Below are 12,829 nucleotides of genomic sequence, written 5' to 3'. Positions count from 1 at the left end.
AAAGATTACAGTGGATGTCTACAGCAACCAATTGTAGGAAATGATGAGGATGCTTGGAATTAAGGAGCCGAGATTGGTCAACAGAGACAGGCCAATCCTCTTGCAAGACAATGCTCGACCAAATGTCTCACTAACAACCCTGCTCAAATTATAGAGGCTGGACTTGGAAATTCTCTGTCATCCACGGAATTCTCTGTATTTACCAGACCTTGTACCAACTGACTACCACTTCTTCTTGCAAGGAAAAATGTTCAATTCTCCTCAAGCTGTGGAAAAAGCCTTTCGTGATTTCATAGCCACTCACTCTCCAGGCTTCGATGCTGGTGTGATCAAGTTACCGTTAAGATGGCAAAACTGTATCAATAGTTTAGGTGCATACTTTAATTGTACTGCTTTTTTGAAATAAAATAAACTACACTTTTGATTTGAAATAAGATATTTCATATTTAATGACCTAAATATAAAGGTTAAAGAGAGAATAATGGAACATGTGAAAGACAGTGCTCCAGTGAAAGTGTCAGTTATTACTTAAGCAGTATAGTGGATTAATTATTTAAATGAAAGGTTATTATTGATTTGGTTAGAAGATCAAAATAAGTGTAACATTCCTATTAGCCTAGCATTGATGCAGCATTAGGTGAGTCTTAAAATTCTGTTATCTCCTATCTAAACTTTTTGTATGAATTTACTTTTATTTTCTGTTTCTTTGAATTAAAGAGCACAATGTTCTCTGTAACTTATTATTACATTACAGGGGTGGTGTTATTATTATAGTATTATACCATATTGTTATTACCACATATGTACCATTATAGTATTGTTGTTATTACTACCACTGTATATACACTATTCATCAGGCATCTAAGTTACATATAAATCCAACGTACAGATATTCTCAGGAATATATCTCATCTGTAACCCGGGGAATGCCTGTACGTTAGCTGGTCACTACACAGTATTTGGATATTTATTACTGAAACAAATGCCAGGGTTTATAACATAGCTGTGTGTGTGTATGTATATACATGTATGTTACTTAGTATTTCATTGTCTTCCAAAAGCTCTGGGAGGAGAATGGAAAACCTTGACATAGCCTGGAAGATTTATGGCTGCCCCTTAAGTTCTAGTAGTTATTAAGCCTCATAACAAGGCAGGAGATATTAATATCTATAGTAAAAGACTTACTGGTGTTAACACTCTTAAAAAAAGCAACAACTATGATTATTCTGACATCCTGACAAAAATGTTTTCACCTCTTACATTATTTCTACTGTTAATTTAGAAAAAAGGGACTGATAAGTGCTCCCTTTTATATATATATATATAAATATATATATATATATATTTTTTTGAGACAGAGTCTCGCATTGTTCAGGCTAGAGTGAGTGCTGTGGCGTCAGCCTAGCTCACAGGAACCTCAAACTCCTGGGCTCAAGCAATCCTGCTGCCTCAGCCTCCCGAGTAGCTGGGACTACAGGCATGTGCCACCATGCCCAGCTAATTTTTTCTATATATATTAGTTGGCCAATTAATTTCTTGGTATTTTATAGTAGAGACGGGGTCTCGCTCTTGCTCGGGCTGGTTTTGAACTCCTGACCTCCAGCAATCTGCCTGCCTCGACCTCCCAGAGTGCTAGGATTACAGGCGTGAGCCACCACGCCCGGCCTGAATTTTATATTTTTAATAGAAAGTCATGATTGAATTAACTTATACATGGTCTGTCGAAAGCTTTGGAGTATAGGTATCTAGGCGGTGGTATGAATAATTTCAAAAGGTGAATAAGGTCTTTTTTTGGTAAAAGTTTTAATATTTTTCTTTCCATAGAAAGAAATTTTATCTGAAAATTCTCGGGAAATTTTTTGGTTGAGTAGCATTAGGGATTTAATATACTCACCTATATGTATACTTTAGTTGCTCTTGTATTGGTGCTTATGGGCTTCTGGGTTTCTCTGTAGCAGTCAGAGTATACTTTGGATGCTTTTATGTTTGCTTACATGACTGGGTTTTTCCATAGCAACACCTTTTTTGTTTTTTGAGTGGTAAGCAAATTAAATTAATCCGATCTAGAGTATATAACTCTTACTGCAACTCTTAAAGTCCTAGGGAATGAAAATATCAAGAAAAGAATTTGAGTGATTTAGTTTTCATAAAATATTAATTTGTGTTACTGCCATAGTTCAGAAACTAGTATAGATGTGTTTTATGACAGGCTGATATTCTATGCATGTAAAGAAATTTGCACCTTATTTCTTGATTACTGAATTTTTAGAATCTAGACAGTGCCTTCTTTTCACAGAAAATGCTCAGTAAATCTTAGGTAAATGGAATAAAGTGATATAAATGGAATAAAGTAATCAGTAATACAGTTATTATTTATTTTAATAATTAGGTTATTTTAATAGATAGGTTAACACAAGGATTTAAAGTTATTAGTGCTTTTTATTTTTTTATTTAGAAAAATTTTTTTAGAGACAGGGTCTTGCTCTGTTGTCCAGGCTGGAGTGCAGTGGCACAATCACAGCTCACTACAACCTTGAACTCCTGGGCTTAAGTGATCCTCCCACCTCATCTCCCTAGAGTGCTGGGATGATAGGTGTTAGCCATCATGCCAGCCAGCTTTTTACTTTTTGTAAAAATTGAGAATGTTTTAGCTCTCAAGATTTTTCTTTTACCTGTGTTTTGTAATTTTAGTACATTTATATATAATACTGTTAAATGACTGAGATAAGTTCTGGAAGTTTCTTTGATAGCATAAAGTTGTTTTCCCTCTTTCTTGTATATCCCCTTTTTGGCAAGTGAAAGCTATGCTGGCTATGAGATTTCTGCTTCATTCACATTTGTATTTAAAATTTTTCTAATTTTCAGTTTCTGAAGGAATTAACTTGTTATGGGGCCATAAATTCTTAATTTTAAAAAATACTCTAAATTTTCATGCACTGAACCCTTCAATTTAGTTGCTGAAAGCTTAAAGAGTTTAGCTTTTGAGATGCTTAGAACTCTTATAACTAATATAAGTACAGTTTATATCATTAGTGCTTCCTTGTATGGTTGCAGTGGCCTTATTTTTGCCTTACTATCATTAATATTCAGAGGAAGTAGCTTGTGATTTTTTTTTTTTTAGGCAAAGAATGTTTTAAAAAGTTATTTATCTAAGGGGCTGTGACATCTGTGGCAAGAAGGAGGCCAGAGGAAATGGAGTACATTGTTTTAATAAAGAATCAAAATGAACAGTTCACATATACTGGTGTTTGTTCATTTTACTTGTGCAAGAGTGCTGGTCATGTCAGAATTATTTTGAAACGGTTGGTTCAGTAATTTGGCCTACTGTCTTTTTTTCTCTATAACAGTTTTTCTGTTTTCTACTACACCTTGCACATCCACCAATCCAAGACACCCTATAGGTGAGTATTTTTCTAGTTCTCAAATGGCATCACTTATTCCCAAGACAATTGACGCTTCATTAAATTAGGCTTTATTTTTCTACTCTGAAATAACTGGTTGCTTGATTTCGCAGAATGTATTTTACTACACAACTTTAAAAGTTACCAGCAAGCTGCTGAAGAGCTGTTTTTATATTACACACACAAAAGAAGATCACAATAAGATTGAACTTTCCCCCTGATATTAATACTGTAAGAATTTTTAAATGCAATTCTCAAACTCAACTTTTTTTGAATTATCATTATAAAAATAGGAATTAGAATATGTTGGTTATAAGTTTAAAGAAAATATAGAAGTTTATTTTAATATTCTGAGATAACGTGGAGTAAGGAATTACAAAGAAAACTTGTTTTAGTAGTTAAGCATGATTTTCCCCTAAATGCTTAGGAGAAAAATTATAAAACTATTCCCTGGATATTTGTATCTCATATACTTAGGTTAATTCTCAATTTAGGTAATTATACACTCATGAATCAGAAAGCCTTTTTATTTTTCCATATTCATCTTAGACTTGTCTGATTTTTTTCCTACTCTAGGTTTTCATAGTTTAAAGAATTCTGCCAAGAAGGATATTGTCCTAAAGGATGTGGAAATAAACAGTGTCTAAATTTTTTATAGGGTCAATAGGATATCATGTTTAATTTGTTAATTTTGAAGGGATTGGATGAAAGGAAGAAAAAAGACATAAGGAAAAAAACCCATCTCTTTTATAGCTGGTGATGCTTGTTCAGCCTAGTTCAGCCTTGCAAATACAGTTAAATCACCGGTAGTATTTAACTTCTGGATCTGTGAAATTCTTGTTATCACTTAACCTTTTGTTGCTTTGCCCATTCTCTCTGTCACTTAACTGCTAGATGTTCTCAACTCACAGTCCTGGAAAACCTAACCTAGAAGTAGTAGAATGAAAGGCAAATTTTTATTTTTTTTTAAAGGTATGTTTTCACATCTCTTTTATCCCCTGGGCTTGTGGTAACTTGCATGGCTGAATTAGGTGGTTAGTTTTTTGAGGTTTCTTAGTGAGCTATAGCTCATTAGTCTTTTTCATATGATTCTCTTTCTCTCCCTGCTTATTCTTCCTAGTTTTACCAGCATGGAGTGGGGAATTGGAAAGCAACAAAAGGAGTCAGCCACTGTCTTCCACATACCATGCCTGAGTAGGGTGGCATGTAATTTTTTAAAAAAATAAATGCCTCAGTTGCCTTTGTGCTTCTGTGTGGTTCCTTCCTTTTGCCAATATTTATGCTTGTTTTTCTCTTATGAATTTCCTACAAGAACTTTGGAAAAAAATAATCCTTGGATTTCCAAGATCCAGGATAGGAGGGTGCGTGTTTGCAGAAAAGGTCAAAATTTGAGAGTCCTGAAGGAGTTGTACTGTACAACTGTTCTGGATTGGTGGATATGCAAATATTAAGGAAGGGAAGGAGCAAATATTACTTTCGATGTGAGTGATCATAATATCTACATTTTTTCCAATTTTGGGGAAAATTTATTTGAGCCTCTTTCATCTGGTTTATTATTAATGTGGCAGTACACTTTATTTTACACAGGGAATTTAAAGCTGTATAAAATGTATTATTTTAAAAACTCACGCAAGTGGTAAGCTTACTCATTAAAGAAAAATAATCCTTTTGATTCTGAGGAATGTTTCTGATAATCATTTTTAATGTTAGATTTTTTTTTTTTTTTTTTGAGACAGAGTCTCACATTGTTGCCCAGGCTAGAGTGAGTGCCATGGCATCAGCCTAGCTCATAGCAACCTCAAACTCCTGGGCTCAAGCAATCTGCCTCAGCCTCCTGAGTAGCTGGGACTACAGGCATGTGCCACCATGCCCGGCTAATTTTTTCTATATATATTAGTTGGCCAATTAATTTCTATTTATAGTAGAGACGAGGTCTTGCTCTTGCTCAGGTTGATTTCGAACTCCTGACCTCGAGCAATCTGCCTGCCTTGGCCTCCTAGAGTGCTAGGATTACAGGCGTGAGCCACTGTGTCTGGCCTAATGTTAGATTCTTAATTCTGTATTTTGTACGTTACATAGACTCAGTAATTAAAATGTGTTTGAAATAAGGGAAAATAAGTATAGCATTTTAGGAATAGAATTCTCAAGTTAGATTGAAGAAATACAGTCAGATCTTTACATTTATACCTAAACTTCTTAAAAATAATGAAGTGATGTCATAATATGTGAGAATTTATTGGTGGGCTATTAAGCTACTGACCTATATGTAAAGGACAGTAGTTCTGCTTGGCAGCTTACTAGTAGCCAACCTGGTTCTTATTGGCAGAGCGTGACTGAAACTATGGTGAGGACTCTTTTTAACCACTGAGGAAAACTTCATTTTGTATTTTCTGACAATAGAAGTGTCTCAGAGCTCTTTGCTAATTTATTACTCTTTAGAGAAGTAAGAGTATTTTGTGACTATTTTATGAAAGACTGAACTAAGGTAATGGGAGAAGGTGAACAAGTGGTTCAGCAGGAAGTTTATTAATTTTAACCTTTAGGATGGTGCATCTTGGTTAAAATGTTTAATTCATGTGTTAAGTGATTTTAGGTAGTGTGCTGAAACATATACTATGTTGTCATTTTCTTCTTTGTATAAAGCTTACTGATAGCATTCTAACTTGGGTGACATAGGTGCATGTTTATCTCTTTATTTGCAGCATATTTTATAGTGGTATTTTGCTTTATTGTCTTTACATAGTAAGTGGAACAATTTGATACCTTTATTCTATTAACATATACTGAATAGGAATAATTAAATGGCAAAAATACCCCTTTTTGGTGGGGTAAGGGTAGATAGAAGCTATATGTAAAGCTTGTGCAGCATATCTTAAAGAACTTAAATTTGGGGGCTGAAACAAATGACAGTAACAGGCCTGACACATCTCATATATTTGGAGGTCACTGGGTAGATTTTAGAATAATCAGTTTGAGTTGTAATTGCTGATTCTTTCCCTAATTAGATTTTTCGTGAAGCTCGAAGAACAGTACCTAGTATTGTTTACATGCCTCACATTGGTGATTGGTGGGAAGCTGTCAGTGAAACTGTGAGAGCAACTTTTCTGACATTGCTACAAGATATACCATCGTTTTCACCTATTTTTTTATTGTCTACCTCTGAAACCATGTACAGTGAACTGCCTGAAGAGGTAAGAATTGATTAAATATTTATCTTTCCTTATTATAGTGTTCTAATATAGTTGGCTTTGTAAATTGGACATTTTTAAATTACTATAAAATCAATACTGTCAGCAATCATATCCTGGTTGTAATTGTTTATTAGCCATGTGAGGGAAGCAAGTTATTTAACATTTTAAGTTTTGGTTTCTTTTTTTGGTATAATAATGATATCTTCCATAGTGTTGTTGTGAAGATTGAGATAACTCATGCTTAGAACAGAACTGGCCATATATATATGTAGGTTGAGCATCCCTAATCCAAAAATCCAAAATCTGAAATGCTCCAAAATCTAAAACCTGAGTGCCACTAAGAAGTCACAAGTGGGAAATTCCACACCTGACCTCATGTGATAGATTTCAGTCAAAATACTGTCAGTACTCTGTTTTATACATAAATTTATTAAAAATATTGTATAAAATTACTTTTAGGTTATGTATATAAGGTGTATATGAAACATAAATGAATTTTGTTTTTAGATTTGGGTCTCATTCCCATCCCTAAGATAATCTCATTATGTGTATGCAGATATTCCAAAATAAAATTTAAAAAATCCAAAATCCTAACCATGTGTGGTCCCAAGCATTTCAGATGAGGGATACTCAACCGATAGTACCTTCTAAGAAAATTGTAGCTGTATCATTGTCAATTCCATTGTAATTATTCTTTTCATCCTTATCATCCCTGAGATCATTTGGTGGGATTTGACCTTTCAACTCTTCTCATTGGTAGCATCATGTTAAGTTGAATATTATTACTAATAGTATATTTTTCAAATCTGAAATTTGAATTCAAATCAAAGGCAAAAATCACAGTTGATACAGAAAAAAAATGGTATATTAACTCATGTGAATAAAATTGATTTTTAAAAAATTGTCCTAGGCTGGGCGAGGTGGCTCACGCCTGTTATCCTAGCTCTCTGGGAGGCCGAGGCCGGTGGATCACTCAAGGTCAGGAGTTCGAAACCAGCCTGAGCAAGAGTGAGACCTCGTCTCTACTAAAAATAGAAAGAAATTAATTGGCCAACTAAAAAATATATAGAAAAGATTAGCTGGGCATAGTGGCGCATGCCTGTAGTCCTAGCTACTCAGGAGGCTGAGGCAAGAGGATCACTTGAGCTCAGGAGTTTGAGGTTGCTGTGATCTAGGCTGACACCACAGCACTCTAGCCTGGGCAACAGAGTGAGACTGTCTCAAAAAAAAAAAAAAAAAAAAAAATTGTCCTATTACCCTGAGCTCACTAGGTCTTGAAATTGTCTTCTATAGGAATGTTTAGAAATATTTTGTGCAGGACCTTGTTAGCCCCTCCCTGTGTTGTCGGTCCCTTGTGTTTCCTCTCAGCCTTCTACCCCACTCACCTGCTGCAGCTCCTGGTGCCCACCAGCCCACGGTTGTAGTATGGGTAGGCAGCAGGGGTGTGTCGTGATTCTTGAGTGCAGATAGTGCTGATGGTGGATGTGTGAGAGGTGGTCACCGTCACATTTCCTCAGACTCTTTCTGCTCCTGTTTTACTAGCTCTAGGATGGACGCTTCATTAAATTAAAGGTGGTTAAAAACTGGGAGAAGGGGAGATATATTTTGCCCAGGAGACACAGTAGGAATGATGTTCATATAATAGATTTCCTACCTGGGAGGCTAAGATGGGTGGATCTCTTGAGCCCAGGAATCCAAGTTGAGCCAGGCAACATAACGAGACTCTATCTCTTAAAAAAAACAACAGGCTAGGTGTGGTTGCTCATATGGTGGCCTATAACCCAAGCACTTTGGGAGACTGAGGCATGAGGATCGCTTGAGGCCAGGAATTTGAGACCAGCCTCAGCAACACAGCGAGAGCCTGTATCCTCAGAAAAATAGAAAAATTAGTTGGGCCTGGTGGTGCGTGACTGTAGTCCTTGCTACTCAGGAGGCTGAGGCAGGATTGCTTGAGCCTGGGAGTTTAAGGTTGCAGTGAGTTATGATGATGCCGCTGCACTCTAGCCCTGGCAACAGAATGGGACCCTGTCTCAAAAAACCCCAAACCAAACCAAAAGCAACAACAACAAAAACCCCCAAACCACCAGCAAAACAGTTGAGTAAACTAGGCAATCCATAGAAATAGTAAATATGTATATACATTTTCACTCAGCAATACTACTTGTAGGTAATTACCTGAAGAATTTTTCATGGGAAAACACAAAGATACATGTGGTACAGACAATACAAAAAATACAAAGGTTTTGTCATAGCCTTTTTCATAGATTAGAAGCTATCTAAATGTTCTATCATAGGGAATTCGTTAGGTTATAGTAGATTCATTTCATGAAACACGAGACTGTTAAAAATATTGATGTAGAAAATATTTAATATAAAAAGATATTTAAATGTATTGTTTGAAAAATGCAGGTAATATGGTAGATTCCAGTTTATAGAGAAATAACGGTAAGCATATACACAGAAATGTTATTAGTAATTATCTCTGAGTATTAAGATTATAGTAAGGCCGTGTGCTGTGGCTCACGCCTGTAATCCTAGCTCTCTGGGAGGCCGAGGCGGGCTGATTGCTCAAGGTCAAGAGTTCAAAACCAGCCTGAGCAAGAGCAAGACCCCGTCTCTACCTTAAATAGAAAGAAATTAATTGGCCAACTAATATATATAGAAAAAATTAGCTGGGCATGGTGGTGCATGCCTGTAGTCCCAGCTACTTGGGAGGCTGAGGCAGTAGGATTGCTTGAGCCCAGGAGTTTGAGGTTGCTGTGAGCTAGGCTGATGCCATAGCACTCGCTCTAGCCTGGGCAACAAAGTAGAACTCTGTCTCGAAAAGAAAAAAAAAAGATTATAGTAATATATTTTATTGTCTTATTTTCTAAATCTGTAATAAATACTACTCTTCTTTTTTTTTTTTTTTTTTAATTGAGACAGAGTCTCACCCTGGGTAGAGTGCAGTGGCCTCATCATAGCTCACTGCAACCTCCAGCTTCTGAGCTCAAGCAATCCTCTTGCTTCAACCTCCCAAGTAGCTGGGACTACGGATGCTAACTACCACACCCAGCTAATTCTTTCTATTTTTTGTAGTGACAGGATCTTGCTCTTGCTCAGGCTGGGCTTGAACTCCTGATGTCAAGCCATTCTGCTCCCAGAGTGCTAAGATTACAGACATGAACCACTGCGCCCAGCCAATACTGTTCTAACTGGAAAATAAACCCATTAATCTGAGATGAAAGGAAAAGATTCTCTATTTTTAAAAATTGAAGAAAACCCAAAAAGAATTAGTCCCTATGGGGCTAGTGTTTTATTAGTGGGACAAAATGACAATCTCATCTTTTTAGAGCCTGTTTGACATTATCTTGTTTCTTTGTATATCTATATCTCTCTCTATATATATCGTAGTCCAGCAGTCTCCAAAATAAGTTTATACTCAGTGTATTGGGATACTGAGAGGAACATTAGAACTTCTAGTTATTTTTATTTTTCATATTATCTTAAATATCCTCTATATATGTTTTATAATAGAAATAATATGTTAGCAGAATAATATATTTAAATGAATACGCATATGCTGGTGGGCACATTTCAGATTTTTTACTGATGAAGTATTTGATAAAAAACATTTGGAAATCATTGCTTCAACCAGTTGTTATCAAAGTGTGGTTGAAGGACCCTTAGGGAGACCCCAAGACTTTTTCAGGAGATTGTCAGGTTCCACCCTTTTCTAATTATATATCTGCTTGAGTCTGTTTTTTTTTCATACACATCAGTCAAAACAACATATCGTGACAGATTGAATGCTGAAGCAGAAATGTGATTCCAGTTGTCTTCCATTAAGCCAGATATTAAAAATATTTGAAAAAAATTTAAACAGTGCTACTTTTCTTACTAAATTTTATTTTATATTTAATGTGTTCTCTATATTTAATATTTTAGAAAAATGTATTTTTCAAAAGAATACACTTTTTTTTTTTTTTTTTTTGAGACAGAGTCTCGCTTTGTTGTCCAGGCTAGAGTGAGTGCCGTGGCATCAGCCTAGCTCACAGCAACCTCAAACTCCTGGGCTTGAGTGATCCTTCTGCCTCAGCCTCCCGAGTAGCTGGGACTACAGGCATGCGCCACCATGCCCGGCTAATTTTTTTTTTTTATATTTATATATCAGTTGGCCAATTAATTTCTTTCTATTTATAGTAGAGACGGGGTCTCGCTCTTGCTCAGGCTGGTTTTGAACTCCTGACCTTGAGCAATCCGCCCGCCTTGGCCTCCCAAGAGCTAGGATTACATGCGTGAGCCACAGCGCCCGGCCGGAATACACTTTTTAATGTTAATATGTGATGGGCTTATTTAAAAAAATGTTCTCAGTTTTAATTTTAAATGCATGAATATTGACAGATAGAACTCACAGAAACAAAAGCTCTTTTGGGGTCCTCAGTAATTTTTAGGAGTTTAAACAGGTCCTGAGTCTAAAACAGTTGTGAACCTGTGACCTAGACCACAAGCTCTTTGAGGGGAGGGGACTGTGTTACTGGCTGTCACGTCTCCAGTTCTTAACACAGTGCTGGCACATGGGAATTAATTCAGTAAAAGTCTGCTGTATCAGAAAAGAACAATTGAATCGCCACATAGGCTTTAAGTAATCCTGGTCTAGCCTCATTCCCTTTCTGCAGAAGTCTAGTGTAAGTAAATTTATTTCTGTAGACCCTTTCTGAGGATAGTTGTAGGATTTTAGTTGAGATATATGGGAATTGCAAGTTACTTCTGTTGAGGAGAATTAGAGAAAAGAGTTAATTGCAGGTTGAGCCAGCAAAAAGACTTCTAAGGGAGGAAGCAGGATAGGAGTAGAGGTATTTGCAGGAAGGAAAGCAAGCTTCAGCCAGAATTGCACTTCGTTTCTAAAGATATTCACGTTATCTACTTTGTTAAATCACTGTGGACAGGCTCAAGATGATATAATTCAGTATATTGGAGACAAATTTTAAAGAAATACTTTCTCAGCTATGCTGTTGAAAGTAAGATTATATAACATTTTGTCATCTCAAGTGATTCATGTCATTCTGTGTCCTTGGGTTTATGGTACAATCTGGGAGGTAAAAATCAGTAACTTCAAGTAGAAAAGTCAGGTAAGGGCATTAAAAACTCAGATGAATGATCATATATACAAAGGAATTTTTTTGTAGTAAAACAATGATGTGATTCTTAAAATTTTAGAGGAAGGAGAGATCTGCACAAGCTTTTTTTCCCTTTTAAACCAAAAAAGAGTCGTAAGTGACATTAATTGTTACTATTTTAAGGTATGTAAAATATTAATTTTTATTTTATTGATTATTTACCTATTTTGTTTTGAGGATTTTATTTATGAAAGCTTTTTTAGGTTTATTTCTGACCTTATTTTCCACAACTTTTTTTTTTTTTTTGAGACCTTAGGTTCTTTTTTTTTTTTTTTTTTTTTTTTTTGAGACAGAGTCTTGCTTTGTTGCCCAGGCTAGAGTGAGTGCCGTGGCGTCAGCCTAGCTCACAGCAACCTCAAACTCCTGGGCTCAAGCGATCCTCCTGCCTCAGCCTCCCGAGTAGCTGGGACTACAGGCATGCGCCACCATGCCCAGCTAATTTTTTCTATATATATTAGTTGGCCAATTAATTTCTTTCTATTTATAGTAGAGACGAGGTCTCGCTCTTGCTCAGGCTGGTTTCGAACTCCTGACCTTGAGCAATCCGCCCGTCTCGGCCTCCCAGAGTGCTAGGATTACAGGCGTGAGCCACCGCGCCCGGCCCCTTAGGTTCTTTTTTTCTGAGACAGAGTCTCACTCTGTTGCCCAGGCTAGAGTGCTGTGGTGTCAGCCTAGCTCACAGCAACCTCAAACTCCTGGGCTCAAGCGATCCTCCTGCCTCAGCCTCCTGGGTAGCTGGGACTACAGGCACACGCCACTGTGCCCGGCTAACTTTTTCTATTTTTATTTGTTTAACTGTCCAGTTAGGTATTATTTTCCTGTTTGACTGATGGAGAAACTGAGGCTACCAGGAGTAAAGTAACTTGCCTAGGGTCTCACAGCTAGTATGGCAGAGCAAGGATTTGAACCTAGGTTTGTCTGATTCTGAAGGTCATGTACTAACAATGCTCTTTTTTTTCCCTAAGACTTCAGAGGAACCATTTCTGGATATCGCAATGTTAGGCTTGATGAATGGTCAGGGAAAAGGAGAGTTTTATATTCACCAAGTTAAGACCATTGCTCATTCAGCAAAAATTTA

At 36.5% G+C, this 12,829-nt stretch overlaps 1 protein-coding gene across 3 annotated transcripts in view; it reads left to right on the top strand.

Annotated features, from left to right (window-relative positions):
- The window catches only part of ATAD2B (ATPase family AAA domain containing 2B), a 152,552-nt gene that overhangs the window by 101,421 nt on the left and 38,302 nt on the right, over window positions 1-12,829 (top strand). For all 3 annotated transcript variants that reach the window (XM_076000580.1, XM_076000579.1, XM_076000578.1), the window contains one exon: window positions 6,407-6,592. In XM_076000580.1, coding sequence (XP_075856695.1) covers window positions 6,407-6,592 — 186 coding nt within the window. The remainder of the gene's footprint in view (window positions 1-6,406; window positions 6,593-12,829) is intronic.

The sequence above is a fragment of the Microcebus murinus genome, chromosome 3, assembly GCF_040939455.1.
Source record: "Microcebus murinus isolate Inina chromosome 3, M.murinus_Inina_mat1.0, whole genome shotgun sequence".
NCBI lineage: Eukaryota > Metazoa > Chordata > Mammalia > Primates > Cheirogaleidae > Microcebus > Microcebus murinus.
This window is presented reverse-complemented; position numbering and strand designations above follow the sequence as displayed.